This window comes from Aquarana catesbeiana, linkage group LG09, assembly GCF_042186555.1.
Source record: "Aquarana catesbeiana isolate 2022-GZ linkage group LG09, ASM4218655v1, whole genome shotgun sequence".
Classification (NCBI taxonomy): domain Eukaryota; kingdom Metazoa; phylum Chordata; class Amphibia; order Anura; family Ranidae; genus Aquarana; species Aquarana catesbeiana.
This window is the reverse complement of record NC_133332.1, coordinates 51,203,255-51,230,364: the sequence shown is the minus strand read 5'-3', so window position 1 is coordinate 51,230,364 and position 27,110 is coordinate 51,203,255. Positions and strand designations below refer to the sequence as shown.

Below are 27,110 nucleotides of genomic sequence, written 5' to 3'. Positions count from 1 at the left end.
ACAGGACAACAGAACATTTCACCATCTCCTCATTTACATGGCATTAGGGGGAAATGTTCTGCAGTCCACAGAGAAGCAACGGTCAGGGCTGCTAACACTGCTTAGGATTTTTAGAGGCACTAAGTTGGCAGCTGAAAACAGGATTTTAGAAACATTTCTGGCAGGATCACTATCCAACTTGCAGGCTGGAGGTATAACTTGAACCAACTGAAGCATCAAGACTGCAGTGCAGGTCAATAACCAAGCTGTGATGTCTCATAGGGGTGTCCATATCACAAGGCTGATTGAACAGGATCACAAATTATTGCAGGTAATGCAGATGCACAGTGTATATTTCAAATGTGTCTTTAGCAGTTTGCATTGAGCTTAGTCTTAATTTATTTTGCCCTAAAGGCTTGGTGTTACATTGTCTTTACCACACTTTCCATGATGTCACCAGTTTAGCAAATGGTGAGTGTGGAAGAGGAAGGGTTTTGGCTGGAGGTTGTCAAGAAAAATTCACAATAATGAGACCACAGTAAATCTCTAACAGTTTTCACCACTCTGTCTGGGAAAATGAAGCTCCTTCTGTTCATCTACATATTTCCTTTATTCTTTTGCTGCCTTGTCCTACAAAAAGGTAAGAAACTATAAAACTTCCACTATCAAGGATGTATTTTAGGATTATTTATTCTAATTGGGTACTGATAATGGTACCAGGGCACTTAAGTTAGCTAAACAGTAGGGGGGATTACTCTTCTCCTGGGGGTTCCTTTATCATCCATACTGAATGATATTTCACAATTGTCTAGGGGTACCTTAAATTTAATATATACACTGAAGAATCAATATGTTAAGTTTCGTTTTTGGGTTTAGATACAGTGTATCTGTAGCCATAGAACCACAAACAATGCAGATAAATTGCTAATGATTTCATTTTCATCAGCCTGTAGGAACTGTTTTTGTTTTAGGAATCATAGCAAATAATTTTCCTGGATCTACTTCTAAAGTGTCTCCTGAAACAGAGAAAACAAAATAAAAATAGTTCACATGAAGATCACATGAGATAACATTAGATAAAAATATGAGACGTAATATTTGTGTTAAAAAGGAAATAAAAAAAAAAACAAAAATAAATAAACCAGCTGCCAGTAGAATGACCAATATATAATAAAACACAAAAAGGATTCTCCTTAGGAACAGCCACGGCAGAAGAAAGAGGGGCTGTTTAGGGTGCATATATCGATGTGAAAAAGCAAAGCAAATATACCACGCTGTCTACAAACAATGTAAGGAAGCAGGGACGCTCTGCTGAAGTCACTGTTTTATTTTAAGCGCTTTTTTTATCAACCAAAATGTGAGTGTATTTCCTCCTTTTTTTTCAATGAATAACTTCTGATTTAAACTGAATTACACTATGTGCCTACTTTTTCTTCCTTTTCATAAATATATCCCATTGGAGAAACCATCCATGCGGTTTTCTGTCTAAAATCTACCCAATTGAGGTCCACTGTTGGAGTTGGTCTTCTGGCTGGAGGTTGTGTCCATTGTGACAGTTTCCCTTGGGTGTGTAGCCCTACAAGCCTGATTGACCCATTAGGCGTATACCTATTTGGGTTCAGTCGTTCTGGTAAGCCTTTTGGCAAGTTTGGGCACGTTTTTCTATGTCACACTGTTACCCAGTCCAAGTGTCAGCTATTTTTGGATATTTATCAATTATTGTTTGGTTCACCTTTCCAAACATTTAGGATCTGTTTCCTTTTTCTTTGGACATTATTATTGGACATTATTCACATAATTCCTATTTGCATATTTGTTTATATGACACTCAGTATATCATTTTTTTTTTAGGTATATTACATTTGTATATTTTAGTGTATACTTATGTGTATCTATACACTGTTTGTATTGTCTTGAGTTTATTCTCATATCATCTGTGTGCACTTTTTCATATATATGTTTATGTACACTGTTTTATATATTTTTTTCAGTTCACTTTGAGATTAATTTTGAGCGCTGCACTCATCTTTCACATAGGGTGCATATATCCAATTGAATTGATCAAATAATTTGTAGACATTCATTTATTTTATATACATAAATATGGAAAGTATAGCTTAAAATAAATAGAAAGTTACATTTGTAACAGAATACATTTCCATATTGCCTTTACCCATATTTAATACAATTTGTTGAACATACTGATACTACATACATGTATGTTATTTGTTACGTATACAGTATATTTCAATGTTGAAAAAAGATCACTGCAGTAAAGGATAGCTGGCAAATTGAGGCTTCTTCAAGCAGCAATGGAAATATGTATCTAAAATATGCAATAATACCATAATTAGTACATGTATTACTAAATTTAGAACGATATACAATGTTGGAATATGAAAACTTCAGCACTAGTTAAGACTAATAGTGTAATAACAGTAGTGAGACTCCTCAACATAAAAGTGCTTATATGTTAATGATGAAACTATATCATGGATTATTAAACAACACATATATAAAGTGCAACAATAAATTTCAGAAGAGCAAATTCAAAAAGTCTTAAAATGTACAAACAATAATAATACAGATCCTCCACAGTGTAAAATAAAGCCCTCCGCCACAATGATCAAAATAATTCCAAGATGCGGATGTATCACTTCGTTTTCACAGGTGTGATGACTTTTATCATGAATGAGACTCCAATAAGCGCCCCAGTGAACCACCACCTTCACAATGGAATGCAAGGCTTACTGAAAGTTTGGACCTCGAAGCCTAGAGGTCAGTCTAATGCCATGTACACACGGGCGGACTTTGACGGACTAGGTCTGGCGGACTTTCTGATGGACTTTCCGACGGACTTTCGAATAAACGGACTTACCTACACACGATCAACCAAAGTCCGACGGCTTCGTATGTGATGACGTACGACCGGGCTAAAATAAGGAAGTTCATAGCCAGTAGCCAATAGCTGTCCTAGCGTTGGTTTTTGTCCGTCAGACTAGCATACAGACGAGCGGACTTTTCGTCCGGACTCGAGTCCGTAGGACTTTTGGGAAAAAAAGTCCGCTGGAGCCCACACATGGTCGAATTGTCTGACGGAGTCCGGTCCGCCGGACCTAGTCCGTCGAACAGTCCGCTCGTGTGTACGCGGCATTAGCATGAGTATGGTACAATCCCAATATAAGATTAACAAATGGATCACAGTCACCTCATCTGCTTCTGATGTCACATTTGGCCATCAACAGAAACATAGTACTCCAATAGTGTGGATCAACCAAGATTTTTTTCTTGTAAAAACCAAATGTAAAAACAGTTAGCAAAAAATGTTCATATATATCATGTATACAAAAAATTGTGCATCTGTGTGACCATATTATTGTATGGTAGTATTTAGTACACAATCTTCTTTGTTATTTTACATGCCCTTATTTTTGCTTTTCTTCACATTAACATGCAGATCAAACTGTCGGGTCAATGTGATATAGACAGGAATTGAGGAAAAAAAAACCTATAGCACTGCCAGGGCAATTGCTTAAAAAAAAAGAAGAAATAATAAACCAATGTAGATAAAAGGTGATCATTGTAATCACCCCTGGCAGTGTTGTAGTTCTCCCATTTACTCAGATGTAGATTGAAGAATATTTTGGATTAGCACTTTAAAGTAATGCTAAAGATATTTTTTAAATAACATAAAAATGCTTACCTGCTCTGTGCAATCAAGTTGCACAAATAGGTTGCTTACCTGCTCTTTGGCGGTAATGCATTAAGGTAAAAACTATCTGAACTATCAAACCACTTTACAGAGATATAAATTTCATAAAATTACCTTTATTAAAAAATGAAAATTATGTCTCTGTACCTGTAAAGTCCCAGGACCAAACACTCTTCACTATACATCTATCTACATAATAGAGACGATGGTACAATCCATTAATGGAGTATAATCATGGATGTTATTGGTCTAATTTGGGTTACAAATGGAATTGCTTCTCCCATTTACTGTCACTCCTGCTGGATGGCTTGATCTACATGTAATTGTGAACAATGCAAATAAAGCATATAAAATAAAAAAGATTGTTTGTATTAAATATTATTATTACATGCAGTTAGCAATAATGGTCTTTTATGTCCTGTGGATCAATGATCCAAAAATCGCTGATTTAACTGACACCATGGTTTTTAATTTAAAAAAAAGCAATGAGTGATGTGAGAGAGATATTATCTGACTTTATTGTAAGACTTCTAGGAACAAATGGGAAGATGGGGGGTAAGGGGGGGGGGGGGGGGTAAAAACCGCTTTAAAGTGCGCTTGTGCTCAGACTGTAGAGATTAAATTATTTATTTTAACAAGCATTAAAAGAGCTTCAAAACAAACCATCTTGACCTCTCTACTATTAATACTCAAAGATCCTCAAAGATCACAACAAAGACTCTAAGCGCTCGTTCATGTTGTAGCAATTTGTCATGTGCAGCAAGTCGCAGCCTATTGCCGGCAATGGCACCATTCCGACTTTGCGACGCCCCACCGTTTTGCAAAAGTAGTTCCTGCATGGTTTTTGGTGATTTCAGGTGCAACTTCAATAGACATCTGTGCATAAAGCCACACAGTTGTCTTTTAAGTCAGACCCGAAGTCGCACTGAAATGCAGCTTTGAAAACATGCGATTTCAGATAAGGTCACATGATTTCAAAGCTGCCTTCAGTGTGAATGAGGGCTAAAGCTGATTTTTCAGGTTCAAACAGCCCAGAAACACCTGCTGTGCATTTAAATGCTGGGAGTAGTGGAATGGTTTAGCAAAAAAAAACTGGGCAGGGCTTACACCCCTCTGGCTATCAAAATGCTTTTCAGTCCACAATAGAAAAATAAGAATGTGTTTCTAAGAGATCAGATTTTCTGTATAAGATAAAATAAAATACAAAGAGATGTGCATGTGTTGCTGAGATGTACTGCATATATTTTTTTTTTTTCATTTTGCCTCAACATACAATGTTAAATGGGGTACACACTATAAGAAAATTGGGCAAACGTTCCTCCAATTTTTCTCGATATTTCACAGCAAATCAGAACCGATGAAAGAAAATTCGTACAAAAATTCATATGAATATTCTCGTATGACAAAGACTTTTTTTTGTTGTTTGTTTCTAATCATGCGCAGTCTTTACTTTTTCTCTTATGAAAATTGTACGAAAACGGTACACATTAAATGAAAATGGTTTGTTCTGTTAAGCCCCATACACACGATAGGACTTTGTACAAACTTTCCCTTGGATTTTTGTACAAAAGGCTTTGGCCATAAGTTTGTATTGCATACAGACGGCAGGACTTTTCCAGCCAACTTTCACCAAATCACGTGGTTTTTCGGCTCTTTACCACCACCCTTTGGTCAACTTCTGTATTGTTGTCTGATATTGTGTCAATCTCGCCACTTTTATCGGCGAGATTGACACCTTGCGAGCCGGGTCCACACTGGTGTGGGGATCTGACTTGGATGCCCGGCAATGCCAGGCACTGTGTTTGGTATGAATCTTGAGGGGGAACTCCACGCCAAATTTTAAATAAAAAACCGGCATGGGTTCCCCTCCAGGGGCATATCAGGCCCTTAGATCTGGTATGGATTTTAAGGGGAACCCCCATGCTGAATAAACAGCGTGGGGGTCCCCCCAAAATCCATACCAGACCCTTATCCGAGCACACAGCCCGGCTGGTCAGGAAAGGGGGTGGGGACGAGCGAGCGGCGCCCCCTCCTGAGCCGTACCAGGATGCATGCCCTCAACATGGGGGGTGAGTGCTTTTGAGGAGGGCCTGCGGCCCCCCCACCCCAAAGCACCTTGTCCCCATGTTGATGAGGACAAGGGCCTCTTCCCCACAACCCTGGCCATTGGTTGTCGGAGTCTGCGGGCGAGGGGCTTATCGGAATCCGGGAGCCCCCTTTAATAAGGTGGAATGCCCTCTGAGCGCTCCGCAATGGACTTATATAGGCGGTGATCCCGCCCCCTTATGAGGTCACAGTCCGGGGCATGCTGGGACTGTGATCTCATAAGGAGGCCTGATCATCGGATGACATGACCACGCCCCCTTATGAGATCACAGTCCCAGCATGCCCCGGGACTCTGACCTCATAAGGGGGCGGGGTCACCGCCTATATAAGTCCATTGCGGAGCGCTCAGAGAACATTCCAGCTGGAGAGAGTGTCGTGTCAACATCGGAAGAAGAGGAGAGGGAAGAAGACAATCCAGAAGTCCGGGCCACCGCTAGCAAAAGAGCAGCAGAAGATAGCAGAGCCGTCAGAAGATCCGGACACTGGGAGAAGACGCCGGAGAGACCCCCGGAGTCAGAAGAAGACCCCCGAATTCGGAAGAAGACCCCAAAGTCAGAAGAAGACCTCCGGAGTCAGAAGAAGACCCGGAGTCAGAAGAAGACCCCCAGAGCTGCCTAATAAATTACTTTAAAAACCTGTGTACTGTGTTTTTTTATTGACACTTTTTTCCTAGGTGAATGGGTAGGGGTACGATGAACCCCATACTCATTCACAAAGGGTGGGGGGCCGGGATCTAGGGGTCCCCTTATTAAAGGGGGCTCCTGGATTCTGATAAGCCCCCCACCCGCAGACCCCAACAACCAATGGCCAGGGTTGTCGGGAAGAGGCCCTTGTCCTCATCAACATGGCATGCGGCCTGGTACGGGTCAAGAGGGGGGAGGGCGCTCGCTCGTCCCCACTCCCTTTCCTGACCGGCCGGGCTGCGTGCTCGGATAAGGGTCTGGTACGGATTTTGGGGGGGACCCCCACACCGTTTTTCGGCGTAGGGGGTTCCCCTTAAAATCAATACCAGCCCGAAGGGCCTGGTATTCCTCCAGAGGGGAATTCCCTCTCGTGCCCGTCGCAGTAGGAAAATGTGTTTTTCCTATTGCAGCCAGCGCGAGATGTACAGTACCCTGTCGCCGAGAACCAGCGCGATCGGATCACGCTGGAAACATTCTCGTGGCTGCGTACTGTAGTTTGTACAAAAGTCCGATGCTTTTGTGTACACACGATCAGACTTTGCTCCATCGGACTTTTGTTGCCGGAAAGTTTGTGCGTTCGCACAGCCAACAAAAGTCCGATGGAAACAGAAAAAGTTTGCCCGATGGAGCATACACACGATCGGATGTTGCTCCAAAACAGCTAATTTGCATGTTTGTTGTCAAAAAGTCAGATCGTGTGTACGGGCCTTTACCGTACGAGAAAAAATTTGGAGTTTGTCCCCTCGGGAATATTCATACAAAAATTTGGAAACGACTGTCGAAACTCGTGTACACGCTATACGAAAATCGACCGAAAATTCTTTGGACGGAAACGTTCGCCTGATTTTCTTATAGTGTGTACGAGCCATTAGTCTGATCCGACCCACAGATTACACTCTGAAAAATGCACAAATACTGTATGTGGGAAAATGATGACATGTCTTACTAATACGGAGTCATGTAAGAGCTTACTGATTTTCAAATTGTTGGTACCCATTTATCTGGTGCCTCTGTGACTGAAATTCCCAATTTGTTTGCCATGTCACAAGGTACAGTATTAAAGTTGTATGAAGGAAGAGAGGAAAAAACAGGATTTTAATGGTGCTGACAAATAGTAATGAAAACCAATTAAATACAATTTGTAATACTTTTAATGAGAAGATATATTATAATATAATATATCTTTATAATAATAGATAAACAAAAACCACTTGGGTCATAAATGATCAATCATCTTTTAAACAGAGATTGTTTTTAAAAGCTGAATATTCGCCTGTGACCATCTGTATCACCAATTGTTGATAATTTATGACCCAAGTGGTTTTGTTTATATATTTTCAACTATATTCTCATTAAAAGTATTAAAAATTTTATTTAATTGGTTTTCATTACTATCTGTCAGCACCGTTAAAATCCATTTTTTTCCTCTCTTCCTTCATACAACTAACTATTTGGGATGAGGTGCTAATCTTTTGGGTGTTCTACCTCAAGCCGGACTAACCCCATAAATGTTACAGTATTAAAGGTTATGACAGCATATACAGTTTCCAGGGAAATGATGTCTGATAAGCATAAACGGGCCGACATGGTCAACTGACCGAAAGAGACATAAGGACATTGCATAGGATTGTGATCCAGATTTTTGCATGAAGAATGGTATCAGATTCCATTTTCCACCATCAAAGACTTATATTTGTTAGTTTCCAGGAGAATTCAGGCTGTCTTGGATGCCAAAGGCGGTCCAACACCATATTAGACAATGATTTCTTTTACCATACCATACTTGTTTTACATCATTTTGCCCAACCCCTATATATGTGTGTGTGGTGGGTGGGGAATCTCCAACCTACAGCTCACTGTCCAAGCAATGACCGATAACTTCTGGGTTGGGATGAACCTGAGTTTGGACCAAGCCTAGGCCCGAACGCAAGCTCATCACATATATATATATATATATATATATATATATATATATATATATATATATATATATATATATATATTTATTTATGGTCGAAGCCCTCCGTCCTGAGAGATATGAAGCACATGAACACGTCACAAGACTAACAACATAAAATAGACCTGAAGTGTGCCCTGGCCTGCTGTATGGTAAACCCAGATCTGCTGGGTGGTATGCCAGAGAAGGGCGCATACCTTAAGAAAGTAATGGATGTTTCTGTAGAGAAATTGTTTGAAGAGAAGTACCCTAAGAAGGGGAATGGGTGGGTAGGTACCGCGCACTGGAACCGACACAGACCATCTTGGGTGGTCTGGTTAAATACCCTCCGGGCTCCTCCCATAATTTCAGGCCAGTAAACAGGCCTTCCTATTTATGGTCGGAGCCCTCCGTCCTGAGAGATATGAAGCACATAAACACGTCACAAGACTAACAACATAAAATAGACCTGTAGTGTGCCCTGGCCTGCTGTATGGTAAACCCAGATCTGCTGGGTGGTATGCCAGAGAAGGGCGCAAAAAGACTTGGTTAGGGAGGTAATGATTTCCTTAAGTTTACTGACATACTACGGGGCAAGCTTGCCAAAGGCTCGTGACATTTCTGCTTGTGGATTGGGAATGTATCGAGCGAAGCAAGTGAATTTCCGCCTGCCCATTTTCTTGAGGACCTGGTCCGGGACCCCTTTTCGTGAGGCTGCTGATGCTACTCCAATGTGAAAGAATTTCCAGAAAATTTGGCCGGGGTCAAGGCCTAAGTTGGGCAAAAGATTCCTAACGTGTTTGGTGAACTGGTTGCTGCTTAGAGGGCTAGTAGGGAGCTGTAGTAATGGCTGCCCTCCGAGAGGTCGGGCAGATGAGCTAATAACTGGTCTAGTATGGCCACGGGGCAGGCAGGCGTTGCGCGTCTGGGAAGTATGATATCTGCACCGGGACCAGACTGTTGTGTTTCGGACACCATGAGGTGCCGGATGAAATAATTTTGGTGGCGTGTCAGGTGGCGTCTACATAACATCTTGCTGGGGCCGGTGACTGTGAATTCACTGGGGCGTAAGAAACCGCAGAAAGCCAGGTAGATGGCTGCCTGAACGACCTGGCTGAAATTAACCCAAAGGGGAATGTGACAGGATGGTAGACATGTCTCGGAATATGGCGCTGGTCTCAGGTAGACGTTTACCATTGATTTGGAGTTGTCTGCGACTACCGCGCAGGATAGTCTTGACCGCATGGGTGGCAACCAAAGGTGGTTTGGTAGGATTTTGTAAGGAGATGAAATGCTGGATGCCAGCTAAGTAGTCTGATGGTATTGTGTGAAAATGCCAACTGTGTGTGGCAAGATGATCTGGAGGCCAGGATGTGATGGAAATCTCCTGATACTGCCCTAGGGTCTGAGGATAGGAACCTGTCATAGATTTTCCAGGCAGTACGGTAGGCCTTCAGGGTGTTGTGAGAAAATGATAGATTAACAAGGCAGGTAGCATTGTGAAGGTGTTGCTTTAATCCGAGGTTAGCTACGACCAATGTGAGATAAAACATGGTCGGGTCGGTTCAAGTTCCCTGCGAAAAGAATGACGCAAAGTTAAAACGTGTAGTGCGTCGGCCAGAGTATTGCAGTTGCCTGGGATGTAGATGTAGCGAACATTATTTGGTGCTGTGGGGATAGTTGCACCAGCCTGCTCGGGAAGGCCATGATGGCCAGTGAGTTGAACCTGCTTTTATTTATGATACTAGCTGTGGCTTAGTTGTCTGTGGCAAACGACAGTGTTTGTGCTGCCCAGATACTGCGCCAGACGTGAGCTGCTGCAATAATGAGGTAGAGTTCGGACAAAGAGAAGGACTAACTGAAGCCGGGAATCAAGAGGATTTCTGATGGCCATGGCCCTGCGAACCAAAGATGGCCAAAAATTGATGCGAGGACCTGTGGAGGCTGCGGCGTCCGTGACTACCTGAGATGAAGAGGGAGATGCTAACGGAATGAACATTGACATACCATTCCAGTTGATGAGAAATTAATTCTATCTGGGCAGATCCGTTATTGCTGGCACGTCTAATTTAAGGATATAGTCAGGGTCTTGTACCTGGGAGAGAAACACTAGGAGGCGTGAGATAAGGGTCACCTCGAGTCTGGCTGCTGTTTTTTTTTTTTTTTTTTTTTTTTTAAATGAGTGGTGACAGTCATGGAATGAGTACCCGTTGACAGTGTGGTCACCAAGGAGTGCAGCTGAATAGTCACTAAGAAAATACTGCCGTGATGCCTGGGTGCCTGGTAGGGCTGCCTGTAGCGTTTTATATATATATATATATATATATATATATTTTTTTTTTTTTTATGGTCCAAGCTCTGTGAGACTGTGAGCCGTCGCTTCCTGTGCCCGCAAAGGGTGACGGCCGGGTGGAGGCGAAGTTATCGCTGTCGGCCATCGCAACGTGGCGTCGGCAAAAGCAAGGAAGGGCAATGCATATGTCTAAGGCAAGTTGCAAAGGTAGGAGGGGATAGATGCGTTTGGGTAGATGGAGAGGCAGTAGGAAAACGGGAAGAACAAGACAAGGAAGGATAGCCATAGCGACAGTCGATTGCGTACGAGCGCTGTTGAGTGTGATTTTAGAAAACTCGAAAGAATGCGCGACAACCGAGGTGAGCCAGGAGGTGACTGGCTAGGTAACCGCTAGCTCGGGTGTCGCCTGTGCTCAGCACAGACTACTGAACCAGAGCCCCCAGGGCGGACAGGGGCGAATATTTTGCAGTCTGGTATTCTAAGTAAGAATGTTGCGTTCTGTAGTTAATTGTTGTATGTTCGGTCTGCTAACGCTTGCACTGCCAGCATGCTGGACGTTAGGCGACCTTGTTTGCGTGGTGAAGGATCTCGGATCGCTCTAGAAAACAGAGTGAAGTGCACAGAAGTATGTGACAGTTACTAACGCCTTGGGAGCAAGTCAAATCGTGTATGTGAAGTAAAACATGTAGTGAAAAGTGTTCAAGAGAAAAGCAAGGGGGGATTCCTTTGAACTATGCACCTGACTTGATGCCCTAGTAGTGAAAAATTTTTTTTTTTTTTTTTTTGAGGTTGAGGATTGAGTCAACTGGGAACCTGTAGTACGGTGACACAGGAATTTTGGTTTGACAAGGGGGATTGCAAAGAGCTGTTTGGGGCAGCTGGCCCCCTGGTGAAGGTGCAGGCCCTCGACAAAAAAAAAAAATGTTCTTTTTTTTTTTTTGGGAGATATTGTCCAAACCTGCAGGGTGGACCAACTGGTAGTCTAACTGACCTAAAGGGGAAAGGGATAGAGAATACGATTGAGTAGCCATATTGCTACTGGAGATGAGTGGCTGTATGAAGCCATTTCGTAACGTTTGCATCGATTGCAAATAAGCAGCCTTTGATAGGCGAAAAGAAAGTTTTTTAGCAGAAATTTGATTATGTAGGAATAACCGTGCGCAGCATTGGTACAAAATAGATGGTGTGAGTTCTGTGAGAAAGTGATCCGAATCATTGAGCCGGTATGCGACTGGACTCGGATCGGTCGGATGGAAGAAGCACACTGTTGGTGAGTGCTTGTGTATGCTAAGGATCTGAATCATTGAGCCGGTATTGCGACTGGACTCGGATCGGTCGGATGAAAGAAGCACACTGTTGGTGAGTGCTTGTGTATGCTGAGGATCCGAATCATTGAGCCGGTTTGTGACTGGACTCGGATAGGTCAGACGAAAGAAGCACGCTGTTGGTGAGTGCTTGTATGGTGAGGATCCGAATCGTTGATCCGGTATGAGACTGGACTCATATCGGTCAGGGAAAGTAGGGTTGGCAAGGATCCGAATCGTTGAGCCGGTGCTACGACTGGACTCGGATTGGATGGTGGGGCTGGTAATGCCGAGGATCCTGAATCATCGTGCCGGTATGCGACCGGACTTCGGTTCGGTCGGTGAGAGTTGGATTGGCAAGGATCTGAATCATTGAGCCGGTGCTACGACTTGACTCGAATTGGTTGGAGGGGTTGGGAGTGCCGAGGATCCGAATCTTTGAGCCGGTATGCGGCTGGACTCGAATTGGTCTGTGAAAGTTGGATTGGCGAGGATCCGAATCGTTGAGCTGGTGCTACGACTGGACTCGGATTGGATGGTGGGGCTTGTAATGCCGAGGATCCTGAATCATCGTGCCGGTATGCAACTGGACTTCGGATCGGTCGGTGAGAGTTGGATTGATAAGGATCCGAATCGTTGAGCCGGTTCTATGCGGCTAGACTCAGATCGGTCCGTGAAAGTTGGATTGGCGAGGATCCGAATCGTTGAGCCATTTCTACGACTGGACTCGGATGGGATGGTGGGGTTTTGTAATGCCGAGGGTCCTGAATCATTGAGCCGGTATGCGACTGGACTCGGATCGGTCGGCTGGAAGAAGCACACTGTTTGTGAGTGCTTGTGTATGCTAAGGATCCGAATCATTGAGCCGGTGTTGTGACTGGACTCGGATCGGTCGGATGAAATAAGCACCCTGTTGGTGAGCGCTTGTGTATGCTGAGGATCTGAATATTTGAGCCGGTTTTGTGACTGGACTCGGATTGGTCGGATGAAAGAAGCACACTGTTGGTGAGTGCTTGTGTATGCTGAGGATCCGAATCATTGAGCCGGTGTTGCGACTGGACTCGGATGGGTTGGTGAAGTTTGTATTGCCAAGGGTCCGAATCTTTGCGCTGACTATGCGACTAGATTCGGATCGGTTGTGGATGTAAGGTGACAATGGGGCTTGTGAGCCAGATCCGAATCGTTAAGCCGGTGCTACGACGACCGATAGTGAGTACTACGTCTGTGCCGAATGATGTCGGGACATGAGCGACAACGACTCCGGCAGGTTTTTTATGAAAGGGGGTACAGGATAGGAAGCATAAACCGCAAGATTTTGAACATGATACAAAAAGTTTGGATACTACCTGTGACCGCGAGTGGGAACCGCCGATGAAGAGCATGAAACGAAACCCAGAGTGCACCTGCGATTGAGTGCACAGACTGCCGAACACGAGGTGAGCTGGGAAGAGTCAGCCCTGTGATGAGCACTGGAACCGACACAGACCATCCTGGGTGGTCTGGTTAAATACCCTCCGGGCTCCTCCCATAATTTCAGGCCAGTAAACAGGCCTTCCTATATATATATATATATATGTATATATATATATATATATATATATATATATATATATATATATATATATATATATATATATACATATATATATTAAAATATATATATATATACAATTGTGCTCATAAGTTTACATACCCTGGCAGAATTTCTGATTTCTTGGCCATTTTTCAGAGAATATGAATAATAACACAAAAACGTTTCTTTCACTCATGGTTCAGCCACTCTGGGGAGATCTCAAATGTGCAGGTCATGCAAGACAGCCCAAGAAATTACAGGAACTGGAGGCTTTTTTCTAAGAGGAATGGGCAACTTTACCATCTGAGAAGATAAAGAGCCTCATCCACAAATACCACAAAAGAATTTAAGCTGTCATTGATGTTAAAGGGGGCAATACATGATATTAAGAACTGGGGTAAATTGTAAACTTTTGATCAGGGTCATAGTTTCTGTTTTCATTATGATTTAAAAAGAGTAAACACAGTTGATTGATAATAAATGGCTTCAGCCAAACACTAACCATGAGTGAAAGAAATGTTTTTGTGTTTTCATTCATATTCTCTGAAACATGGCCAAGAAATCATAAATTCTGCCAGGGTATGTAAACTTATGAGCACAACTGTATATATATATAGTATATATTCTGTATACATTACATTATGTCATAATGCTGTTATGTACATTACAGATTTTCTATTAATCTATACATTGTGGCTTCTTTCAAATTCTGTTCTTCTGCAACAGATACCTATGTGGAAGAGTTACAGAATATTAAAGTTGAAGTCGGGAAGTCTGTGATGCTAAGCTGCAGTAAGCCGGAAGACAATATTTTCTCTGTGGCATGGACCATGTTTCCTGGGAATGAGAACCTCACCTCAACCCACAAGAGTTACAAAGATAGATTGGAGTTCACCAACGACAACCTGAATGTCAGTATTACAAACCTGATAAAGGAAGACTCTGGGCTTTACTGTTGTGCTGTGAAGAATACAAATAAAGAAGTAAAGCGTTTTATAATGCTTGTTGTTAAAGAGCCATGTATTTGTAAAGGTAATGTATCATTACTTGATTAGCACCTTTTAATTGAGAAATGAATCCAGTGGATAAATTTGTTGCCAACTGCAATTTTAAGAGATTGAGATGAGATTTGTCATCACAGTGCCCTGTGTATAAAGAACAATAATTTACATTATAATGTGGAACTAGGCGTGCTCTGTGGTTAACCAACACATGCTGATGCTGCCATATTTAGTCTTGATATTTAGGTTTTAATTTCCTCTTTTTTTGTGGACTTCAGTTTCTAGACTAAATATCTAATCCGGTCAACTGTAATGGCATTTTCTACCTATAAGGTGGTCCTACATGCTTCTTTTTGCTGTTGGGTAGTACTTTTAAAAATAAATTGCGATACTATGGATTTTCCACTAATTGGTAATGAACAGTAAAGGTGAATTTTACATTCTATAGCCTGCCGTGATTGCAGTGGTGGCCCATGCATTGTGGGCACACGGGCGCTCCCCCCTATCCCTGCCGCCCCCTCCATATCCATGCGCCCCGCCCCTTTCATGAGGCCGGGTGCATGTATTTCTATGGCGGGGTGTTTTTTTTTTTTTGAAGCACCTGATTAGAGCCAGAGGCTCTAATAGCCTCTAATAGGCTTCAGAATAGGGTGGGATCGGGGCACAGAGAGTTGTCAGTGCAGTGAACCCTGTGCCGGACCTCCCGCGCGGGGGTGGTGTGTTCTAGTGGAACAAGCTCTGAGCCGGACCTTCCATGGGGGGGGGCGTTGCTGTCAGTTGTAAAATGAGCCCCGAGTCAGACCTCCCACGCAGGGGGGGGCTATATATACTGATCTGTAATGCTGGGCTATATATACCTATCTGTAATGCTGGGCTATATACACCTATCTGTAATGCTGAGCTATCTACCCTGATCTGTGAGGCTGAGCTATATACTCTGTCCTGTGATTCTGGGGCTGTATACTCTGTCCTATGATTCTGGGGCTGTATACTCTGTCCTGTGATGCTACACATCACATGTACACAGGCCCCCACTATTCTGCCTAAATGAAGCCGCAGTGGCTGAGCGCATGGAGAGATTTATTGCACTTAGCATGTCTAATCCTTGAATGAGCCATCACGCTTGGTACTTAATTAATGGCCATTCAGGCAGAAAGATGTGTAGACATTTGCATGATGGAAAAATTTGTTTTGTTAAGTTTAGATTTGTTAATCTAGTTATTTAGTTTAGTTAAACTCGGTTGATTCCTTAAATTCGTATTTGGGATTCGTATTGTGAATTCGTATTCGGAATTCGTTCTATGTATTTTTTTGAATATTCTTTGAATTTCTAGTTTTTTTATGTTCAAGTGGAGCAGTGTTAATTTTGGCAGAAATTTTGATTCAGTTTTAGTCATAGTCTTTTGACTAAAATGCAATTTTAGTTTTAGTCGCATTTTAGTCATCTGAATTGTTTTAGTCATATTTTAGTGGACTAAAGTCTCCAGTACATTTTAGACTACTAAAATCGAATGGATTTAGTTAAATTGTAATGCGTTATTTAAACATTTCTCTAGAATTTCCAAACTCATTATATACTCCTGCAGTAAAAATCTAATAATATGTTATTATTTATGGTATTAAGGGTTGACCATGAACTACAGACCCAGATTTAGCCATTGTAATATATTACGTCTTTATAAATAAATTTGTTAAATTAATTTGTACTTTAATTCCAGTATTTGGATATATCTGAATCTCAGAATAACAAAAAATTTGTCTGAATATTTATTCGGAACTAAACAAACCACATATGTCTAATGAAGTGGGAGGGTTGTCTACTTTGACTTTTTGTCAATGTATGGCCTTACAGGTATGAAATGACAAAGATAAACCTATTGCAAGGAGAAAAAAAAATCACAAACATATTTGACATTTGTCTAAAATTAAAATATTCTTTTTTTTTAACGACAGATATGGATACAAGTAAAAATCAAGGAGATACAAAATCATACATCCTGTATGGCGTTATAGTGCTTCAGACTTGTATCATCTTTGCCTTTCTTGTAATGACTTTTAGGCGTCCGCATGCAGGTATGTCTATTTTATGTTTATTTTACTATCTATGCCATTATGTGAAGATTTAGTTTCAGCTTCATAATAAACATTGTTCCAATCAACCTGCAAGTACATTTCATTAGCCTTTATAATGGATTCACACTTAAAGTGGAGGTCCGCCTGCCCCTTTAAAAATGTAAAGTCAGCAGCTACACATACTGTACCTGCTGAAATTTAACATTAGGACACTTACCTGTCCTGGAGTCCAGCGATGGCAGCACCGCAGCTGATGTTTCCTTCAGCTGTCGGGTGCTGCCGCCGACCTTGCTGGTAAGGGAACCCGGCAGTGTAGCCTTTCGGCTTCATGACTGGGTCCCTACTGCGCATGCTCTCTCGCTGGCCCGGCATGAGGGGAAGAGGGACAAGGAGGGGAACCGAGCTGCTGACGTACTTCGCCATGGCCCGGCCTCCCAAAGGTAGGGAAAGGATACCTGTCAATGACAGGTCTCAGCTCCCCCCTCCCTTCCAAAGGTGCTAAATGTGGCACTGGAGGGGGTGAGGAATCAGATAAGCGGAAGTTACACTTTTGGGTGGAACTCCGCTTTAAAGTAGAATTATAGGCAAAACATTTTATTCAATTTTGGAAAGAGTAAGGGATGGTCCTAACCCCTGCCAATTAATTGTTTGCCATCTGCGTTCCATTGGAAGAATTCCCTTCACTTACTGTCCCATAGCCAAAACGAGAAGTGGGAGAAAATCCCTGCAAATTTAAGGAATTCCTTGGGGACCCCTAAGTGATCAGAACTAGTGTCATTATTGGAAGATTTCCCCTCTATTACTTTTCTGGGGACAACCAAACATTTGGGATTTTCTTTTACTTTAACTTTCAATGATAGTGGTAAACAGGACAATTGGAGAGGAAAAATCTCTCTAACAGGGGCACAGACAGCAATAAAAACTGACAGGTGTTCTAATCCCTCTACACTATCTAAAACTAAAAAAAAAGTTTTGCCTTTAATACAAGGAATTCAAGGTTGATAAAGTTCATTCATAGTGATTTTTTTTCCTTTTTATTGGTTTTGGATAGCGTGAGAAAGGGTTAGAACCTCTGTCAATTTTTTGTTGTTGCTGTTTGTGTCTTCCTTAGGGAGATATTTTCTCACTTCATGATCCAGTGATCACACAGAAAGTAAGGGAAACCTCAAAGGTGAAGCGAACAGCAAGAACCTGATGGAACTTCTAATGCCACGTACAGACGATCGTACATTCCAACAACAAAACCGTGGATTTTTTTTTGGACAGATGTTGGCTCAAACTTGTCTTGCATACACACGGTCACACAAATGTTGTCGGAAATTCCGAATGTCAAGAACGCAGTGACGTACAAGACGTATGACGAGCCGAGAAAAATTAAGTTCAATAGCCAGTGCGGCTCTTCTGCTTGATTCCGAGCATGCGTGGAATTTTGTGCATTGGAATTGTGTACACACGCTCAGAATTTCCGACAAAAAGCTTTGTTGTCGGAAAATTTGAGAACCAGCTCTCAAACATTTGTTGTTGGAAATTCGGACTGCAAATGTCCGATGGAGCATACACACGGTCGGATTTTATGACAACAAGCTCACATCAAACATTTGTTGTCAGAAATTCCGACCGTGTGTACGCGGCATAACCCTTACCCACTCTATGGACATTCAATACTATGATTGCTCTCTGGGTTTCTGTTGAGGAGGTTCCCTTAACTTCCTGTCCTGGGGACCACACATAAAGTTAAGAGAAATAACCTCAGTGTGGACAGAGAGAGCAATAAAATTACAACAAATGTTGTGACCTTTCCCCATTCTATTCAAACCCTAAAAAAAATGTTATCCTATACTTAGCCTTTAAAATAATGTTAAGAACACATCATTACAATGGGCCTCTTACATAGGGCCTCATACATAAAATACATTGAGAAGATAAAATGTTTTTGTCAAAAGCAACCAATCAAATAGTTGTCAATTTTCAAAATTCTAGCAATAACTTAAAGTGTATATACAGGCATGATCCAAATTTACCCCCAGCCTCTCATCTCACTCTAGAGCAGGATCTCCATATTATGGCCCACAGGCCTCATCCAACCTACTTCAAGATTTTTTCCTACAACCCATGTGCATAGACTGAGGATCCAGATCAGTTGGTCTCCACTAATAGGGAACCCAGATGTGTCTCTAATAGGCACCTTGATGTAAGGGGGCTCTGATGGGAATCCTAATGCAAAGGGAATTCTGATGGAGAACCTGTTGTAAAGGGGGACTCTCAGGAGGACTCAGATGTAAGTGGGTTTCCTATCCTCATATAAGGGGGACCCTGAAGGAGACACTAACGTAAGAGGGGCTTTTATATGGGCCCAGATGTAAAAGGGGACCATGATGGGAACCAGGAATGTAAGAGGGGCTCTGATAAAGACCCTCATGTAAAGGTGGCTTTGATGGGAAAACTGATGTAAGGGGGGACTCTGATGGGCACACTGGTGTAAGGGAGGGAGGCCCCTCATGTAAGGATCTTCATTCTGTGCACATCAGGTGTGGGCTGGATAAAATCTTGAAGTGGGTTGGATGTGGCCCGTAGAGTATAGTTTGGAGACCCCTGCTCCTAAGTGAGATGGGAGGCTTGGGTAAATTTGGACTCTGATGGGGACACTGATGTTGGGGGGATCTTTGCTTTATTTTAATTAAAGTGTTACTAAACCCAAAACAGTAAAATCAGTCTGTATATGCAGTAAAGCATGCTTGTTATACCCACTGTGGAACCTAAGGGGTTAATCCATTGTGTTATGCCCAGTTTGGTGTGTATTGCTAGAGAGTTTTTTTTGGGGGCGGATGCATGTGATTGGCACAGGGCCTGCAGCCTCAAAGGACAGTCAGAGGAGAATGAAAATATTTCCTCCCCCATGTGCCTCTTCCCCTGACTTCTTTGTCAAGACATCCACCCATCCCCTCATGTCAGTGTGCTAGGTTTTATCCTGGACTCTGAACTCTCCTTTCGGCCCCACATCCAATCTCTTTCCAAAGCTTGCCACCTCAACCTCCGCAACATCTCCAAACTACGTCCCTTTCTAGCCAAGGAAACCACAAAGCTCCTGATTCACTTCCTGGTTATCTCTCGCCTTGACTACTGCAACTCCCTCCTCATTGGCTTACCTTTAAATAGACTATCCCCCCTTCAGTCCATCATTAATGCTGCTGCCAGACTCATCCACCTTAGAAACTGCTCAGTGTCTGCTACCCCCCTCTCTGCCAATCCCTCCATTGGTTGCCACTTGCCCAGCGAATTAAATTCAAAATACTAACATTAAGTTACAAAGCCATCCACAACTCTGCCTCCAGCTACATTACTAGCCTAGTCTCAAAATACCAACCTAATCGCCCTCTTTGTTCCTCCCAAGACCTCCTGCTCTCTAGCTCCCTCATCACCTCCTCCCATATCCGCCTCCAGGACTTCTCCCAAGCCTCACCCATCCTCTGGAATTCGCTACCCCAATCTGTCAGACTGTCTCCAAATTTATCCACTTTTAGGCGAGCCCTGAAAACTTTCCTCTTCAGAGAAGCCTATCCTGCCTCCATCTAACAACTGCACTATTTTCTCCATTAGCTCATCCCCCACAGCTTTTACCCTTTTGTATAACTTGACCCTCCCTCCTAGATTGTAAGCTCTAACGAGCAGGGCCCTCTGATTCCTCCTGTATTGAATTGTATTGTAATTGTTCTGTCTGCCCTAATGTTGTAAAGTGCTGTTTAAACTGTCGGCGCTATATAAATCCTGTATAATAATAATAATAATAATAATAACTCCTCCTACAAGCTTTAATCAGTGCTCAGCTGGACACTGATAGAAGTCACAAGACTGCTATCTACTGCTCATGAGAAAAGGTATTTAGCAGTTTATTTACTGAAAGGACTGCATTTCCATGTTCTGTTGGAGACCGCATGGTGAATGCAGGGTCCTGGGTTTAGTAACACTTTAAGGAATATGTAAACCCAACATTTCATATTCCTGGTATGTGCCTCCTGTACCATGTACTTGTATGAAAAAGTATACTGTTCACTTTGTATTGCTTCCTTTGTGTGAAATTTGTGTAAAATCCCTGGTGTTTCTTACAGTCCTCCTGATCTCCCATTAAAAACTGATTACACTAGGTCAGTTCTGTAGCTATGCTGGGAACTCAGCTTGCTCTCCTCCAATGATTAGACTTCTGCTTACATGCCTACCCTGAACAGCCTTTCACTGGGAAGATCATTGTGCTCCTCCTGTTTCTCCTTCCCCACCTCTCTATGCAGCTGAAGAGGGAATGGGATCACCTTTTAAAAAAAAGGGGAAAAAAAGTTATAATGCTTTTTTTTTTTTTAATAATATCTATACACAAATGTTTTGCCTTTTATTTCTATTTTAAACTGAATGGGTTGTTTTACAGGGTGAGGGTTTACAATCATTTTAAGTTCTTTCTCCTTTGCTCTAAATCATATGATGCAGACTCCAAAAAAGTTCCAAGTAAAACTTATTTATTCATGTATTTATAAGTCATGTGACCCTCATTCTGAAAAGGTTGGCGACCCCCCGCTCTACAGCACAAACTATAATTGTTATTGTTACTTTTACCTTGTTCCTGTGTCAAGAACTTCCAGTGATATGAGAATAGCACAGAAAGAATATTATAATAAACTACTGGACAATAATAAAAATACATTAAAGGGATGTATAAAGAGAGGTATAAAGAGATGATTTTTACAAGGTATAAGAATTAAGGTGTTTGAACTATTATTGTGTGTTTATTGTTTGTTTATTAATATTGTTATTGCTTTTTTTTTGTATTACCTTTAGTTTGGTCTGGGCATGTATGTGCATGTATCTATGCAAATATGTGTATGATTGTGTAGTTAGATTATTGGTAATTAATATATGATATTTGAATTAATTATTGTATAACTTTATAGCAATGGGACTCTGAATAATTTATTATTAGTTTTGGAGAAGGGGTTGGATTAAATGAGGTTGTACTTCTTTCCACTCCTTTTCGGATATGTAAAGTAAATTATTCTTTATAGTTTTTATTTTCTTCTCTTGTAACTAGCTGTTTTGTGATTGTGTACTACTGAATGATTGCTTCTTTTATTTTTTATGGGTTTTTATTTACATGTTCCAAATAAACTAAACTAACACCCTCACTCCCAACTGCCCCTGATTTAGAGGGACTGTCCCTGAGTTGGAAAAAAGTCCCTTTGTCCCTCTTTCCTCCTCATTTGTCCTTTATTTTGGTCTGAACTAAATAGATGTGTATAAAATACACTATCTATCTTTCAAAAAGTGTTTCCCAGAACTAAATCTTTCATCCAATTTCTAAATTGCTGCATTTGTAAATTTCAAAAGCCAATAGAAAGGAATAGTTGTGGTAAAAAAAGAACTTGTGGGATTAACTAATCATGTGTCCTATGCCTACATACTTTTGCTAATCCGTGTCCCTCGTTCCCATCTCATAAAGTTGGGAGGTATGTAACTAACGAACAAAATATTACTACCAGACAAAGTTCTTGCCGGGGCAGCTGATGGGAGCTTATTCCTATTGACATAGGCACACCCCCAGAACTATGTTTCTCAAGAGCTCTTCTTCTATACACAGAGTGAGCATACATGCTCTTGGAAACCAGGCAGCAGCAACGTTTTGTTGAGAAGGAAATACAACTATGCATTTTTAGTGGCACAGAGAAGGTTTAGGAACAGAGGGAGGTCTATAGTCCAGTAAGCAGGTCTGACAACACTGCTAAGGATTTCAGTGCAGCAGAGTTGTCATTCCAAACAGGAGGATTTGTGTCAGATCAACAAGTAAAATGTAGGGAAATGAGCATTTGTTGTAAAATATGCAGAATATATTTATTTATTTATTTTATTAAGCCCTGATGTATACTTTATTTTCTCTCATTGCTGACGTTACAGGTTCAGCATCTGGCTTTCAGACACAAGTGACTGGACAATTTGTACGTATTTTTATTAAATTCACACAACCTTTCAAATTGATTGAAAACAAAAAATGGAATTCTAGATGTAATCTGTTTATTCAATAACACACTAAGCTACAATTTGCTAATTTGAGTAATTCACACTTTAATAAGGAAACAGTGTATAATTTCTCAGGGCCAGGACAAGGGGTGGGCAGGAGAGGAAGATTCCCTGGGTGAAATGGTTTATTGCAGGGATGGGAGCTCCCTGACCCTAATCCTAAGGAAAGGAGGGTGCCAGGGCTGGACTATTAGCAGCTCCCTTCTCCATGCTCAGGCTGCTCAGCTGTCAGATAATTGTTTCTGACTATCTGCTTTGCCTTCAGATTCCTGGCTATGTTTTGACTACGTTTACTATTCTGTACCATTTTTTACAATTATTAAAAGGTGTGATTTTTACTGCATTTTCTGTCTCATTGCCTTCACCTACTGTCAGGAACCATGAATTATACTAAAACAGAAAATGCAGTAAAAATCACACCTTTTAATATAATGGTAAAAATGGTACAGAACAGTAAACGTAGACAAAACATAACCAGGGATCAGAAGCCAAAGCAGATAGTCAGACAAGCCAGTAAATCAAGAAGCCAGAGATCAGAATAGTCGGAGGCAGTAGAACAGGATAAGAAACCAGAAGGGAAGTCAGCCAGACAAAGTTTTCTATAGGAACACAGCAGAGAATCTCCAGATATGTTTGACCAAGGAAAAAGGCAGGAAAGGCATGAACAAGGCAGTTTAAATAGCCAGAAGGGGCTGACTGTAGGCGGGACTGAGGAGCAGGTATTGATAACCAGGTAAGCTACTGGAGGATCAATGATTGTTGACAATTATCCGGCATCTGAGCAGCCTGAGCACGGAGAAGGGAGCTGCTAATAGCCCAGCTCTGAAAGGGGGGTACAGTTTGATATCTTTGCCCTGGGCACTGGATGACCTTGTCCCGGCACTGTAATTGCTACTAGAATAAGTGATACATGTACAAATGTAGGAGGCACTGAATGTGCTCACTGCGGTGCAGCAGCTGAAAAATGTACAGATAATGTATAAGTCAACAGGGCTTTTAATCATTCCCTAAATCATCCAAGACTAAACAAGACTTTTTTTATTTAGATGTATATTTATGTGATTTACCGTTATTCTTTACATCTGAAGGAAAAGAGACCCCACAAACAGAAAGGCTTCGGCACAGTAAGAGCTGTGAAAATGTGGAATAGAGTTATTCAAGAACTAGTTCTGGCCAGTTCAGTTGATTGTTTTAAAAAATAGATGAATGCATTCCTAAATGCAAAAAAATATAACTGGATATTAACATTTATAAGCAATAACACCAGAGATCGTTGATCCAGGGAATATCCAAATTCCTTGGGGAATCCGGAAAGACTTTTTTTTCGCCACTGAAGTGAATTGGACCATGCTTTATGAGTTTTTTTGTACCTTCTTCTGGATGAGCTGTGGGTCTAGAGTTCTGTATACATTGGTTTTCTATTGATTAATTTTTTTTTCTATTGGTTAAACCAGATGGACCTTTTTCAACCTAACTAACTATGTAACTATGTCATTGTTGCAGGATACAGAAGATCTTCACTATGCTGAAATTTTAAGAAGAAACATGCCTTCCCACCCAAGGGTCATACAAACAGAGGAGCAAGTCACTTATGCTCCTATAAGGAGGAACAACTAGAGCTTACATTGTTCATTTTATTAAATGAGAACTAGCCCCTACCAATAGTGAAACCAAATAGCAGCGCTAAACCAAATAAACTGAATACACAAGTGGACATCTACATAAACAATATAGAAATTGTAAAGTATAAATATTGAAATAATGATACATCCACAAACAGTGATAAATCCACAACACAGTGCACCAAATAATACAGTGTCCTGGAAAAGTGTATGATCAATTGTGTGAATAAGTGATCTAAAAAAACAATATATGTGTAAAGTCTTTTAAATGAACAATCAAAAATGTGAAAAAATCCAAAAAATGGTGATGAACAAATCGTGATATATATGTATATTTCTCCAACGTTAATCCGTGACGTGATATAATGAAGATCTTCAATAAAACAAATCTTCCACCACACCTCTGTGACTGTGATTCCACTCCCCTTAGGCGGACAAACTCACCAGCTCCTATTGCCTCACACTCTCGTGTTTGGCTTGATGGCTTTAACCCACACAGAAGGGGGTAAAATAATGACCTCCGATGGTCCAATGTTTAGCATCCAGAGTTTTCAACAAGAGTGCTCTCTCCATAATAAGTGATCCAATAGTGTAGTGCCGTAATGAAATTTATTTAAAATATTAAACTCTTCCACCATTGAACTCACATCTCAAAAAATCACATCAAGCAGAGAAACACAGCACAGCAGATTATCACAGCAACAGCTCAAAACGAAAGACCCAGCGTATGGTGGTCACGGCAGACCCAAGGAGTACACTCTTTGATGACAGTGTCACCCGCCCCTTGGAACCGCTTCCCCACTTCCTAGTGTGGCGCTCTCTCCGTCACAGCGTACTAGGTCACACGTATTCAATTGCCGTACAGCCACGCCCGACAGGTTTTGTCACAGGGACTTAATCATGGGATTGGCTGTACGGCTAGGCAATCTCTCCTTTATACCATCCGCTCTCGTTACGGGCGGACATACTTTCACTGTGCTTGCGCACTCCCTGTGTCCCCGCTTGCATCATACGCAAGTATTACATTGCAGCAGAGCGTTAAACACAGACATAGAGTGTAGAATGTTTACAATATAAGTGAGAAATACATATTTATGTGAACCTAATAATTTGTCACATGCTAAGGGTGTACCCCGCAACAAATAATATAAAACCGGCATATAATCCCCATTTAGTAAAATAAGGTAAGTTAAAACTGAGCAATATCACACTCTCTAGATGAATGGTTGGATATATGAATATCCCTAAAAAAACTGTCAAATCGCAAAGTAAAATTGCTTCTCCAGCCAAATAGTTACTCTTAAAAAATAAAATAAAAATAAATGAACATAGAAATAATAACAAAAAAATGTGTCTGTCTTAAAAGATAAGGGGGTGTGATTAATGACGTACCACTGGGAGTCATCTAAATGACAGCCCCCCATAAAACTCTCGCCCCCTTCTTTTACTCTAAACCAATACACTTCTAATGAACCGGAAATGGGGTTTCCCCTCAGATTAAAATGCACAACAGTGCAGTAATCTTGGAAAATATAACTTTTAGTTCCCCAACCAAAAATATTACTGGAAGGGCATCTCAAAATAGATCTCCAATCTATATATGGGGAAGGAGGGGGTCAATAATTGTTGATAAAGCAGTTGAGGTCCAGTTCTATATTTAAGCCTCTAGGAAAAAGACATTTTAAAAGGAAAATCCACAGAGTTTCCCGTTGGGATAAGTCCCTCACCCGATTTGAACCCCTCCCGGTCGGATATACAATGTCAATCCCACGAAACTGGAGTAGACTGGGATCCTGATTATGTTTTTCTTTAAAATGGAGGGACACACTGTGGTATTTAAATCCATTTTTAATATTGGTAATATGTTCAGATATGCGCACCTTTAGAAGTCTCTTAGTGTGCCCCACGTAAAATAAACCGCAGGGGCACCACATAAGATACACTACATACGATGAGTTACAAGTAATAAATTCCCTTATTTCAAAGGTTTCATTTTCATAATTGGTAATGCTCTTCATCCCCCTATTACTTGTCCTCACCGTTCTGCAGCATACACACTTCCTGCATGGAAAAAATCCATTTAAATCTATTTTTATTGAGGGACGATTAGGTGGATCAAGGATCTTTTTCACCACCCTGTCTCTGAAACTCGGAGCTCTTCTATAAATAAATTTAGGATATTCTGGTAGGACCGCACTCAAATGCCGATCTCTACAAAGAATATACCAATATTTCTTGAAAATCCTCTCAATCTCTTTATATTGACAATGGAAACTCGATATAAATCCCCACTGATGTTGTTCGTTAGAGGTGACACTGTCTATTTTCTTCAAGCAATCTTCCCTTGGGATATTGGCCTCTTGTTGTATAACCTCATTCAAGGAGTTTTCCTGGTACCCCTTTTGCAGGAATCTCTCCTTCAATGTGTTAGCCTGTGAGAAATACTTTTCCTGTTCAGTGCAATTCTGACGGACTCTCAGCATCTGTTCCTTAGGGATGTTCTTAATCCAAACAGGGTGATGACCACTCCTGATGTACAAGAAGCTGTTTCGATCCGTTGGTTTGAAGTACACACACGTGCCTAAAGAATCACCTCTCCTGTCACGTACCTGACGGTAGAGCCTGATGTGCAGGGAACGGCCTCTCTTGCTCCTCTGATTCTGGCCCCCCGATAGAGTAGACAGGAGGAGCAGAAGTGGCAAACAGTTCGTCTTCACTGCAATGTAGAACAGCAGCAGGTGGCACGGTGCTGGAGCAGGGTTCTCCAATGA

The 27,110-nt window shown here is 41.5% G+C and overlaps 1 protein-coding gene across 2 annotated transcripts; it reads left to right on the top strand.

The window, feature by feature from the left end:
* LOC141107159 (uncharacterized) lies at positions 1–25,131 on the top strand. Of its 2 annotated transcripts, none has more exons than XM_073597909.1 (5): positions 1–310; positions 14,313–14,618; positions 16,541–16,660; positions 22,595–22,635; positions 24,221–25,131. In XM_073597909.1, the coding sequence occupies exons 2-5, from the start codon at positions 14,366–14,368 to the stop codon at positions 24,332–24,334; spliced, it is 528 nt and encodes a 175-aa protein (XP_073454010.1). In that variant the 5' UTR covers positions 1–310; positions 14,313–14,365; the 3' UTR covers positions 24,335–25,131. The 2 variants fall into 2 exon arrangements, with proteins under 2 accessions (XP_073454010.1, XP_073454009.1); XM_073597908.1 differs by lacking the exon at positions 1–310 and adding an exon at positions 458–619.
* Positions 25,132–27,110: the final 1,979 nt, after the last annotated feature.

What these genes read in the sequence shown, in the direction of transcription:
- LOC141107159 (XM_073597908.1), top strand. Translation starts at nt 556, where the DNA reads ATGAAGCTCCTTCTGTTCATCTACATATTTCCTTTATTCTTTTGCTGC. An exon ending in TTTTAGGCGTCCGCATGCAG is followed by an intron (nt 16,661 to 22,594) that starts GTATGTCTATTT and finishes CTGACGTTACAG; the next exon opens with GTTCAGCATCTGGCTTTCAG. An exon ending in CACAAGTGACTGGACAATTT is followed by an intron (nt 22,636 to 24,220) that starts GTACGTATTTTT and finishes TCATTGTTGCAG; the next exon opens with GATACAGAAGATCTTCACTA.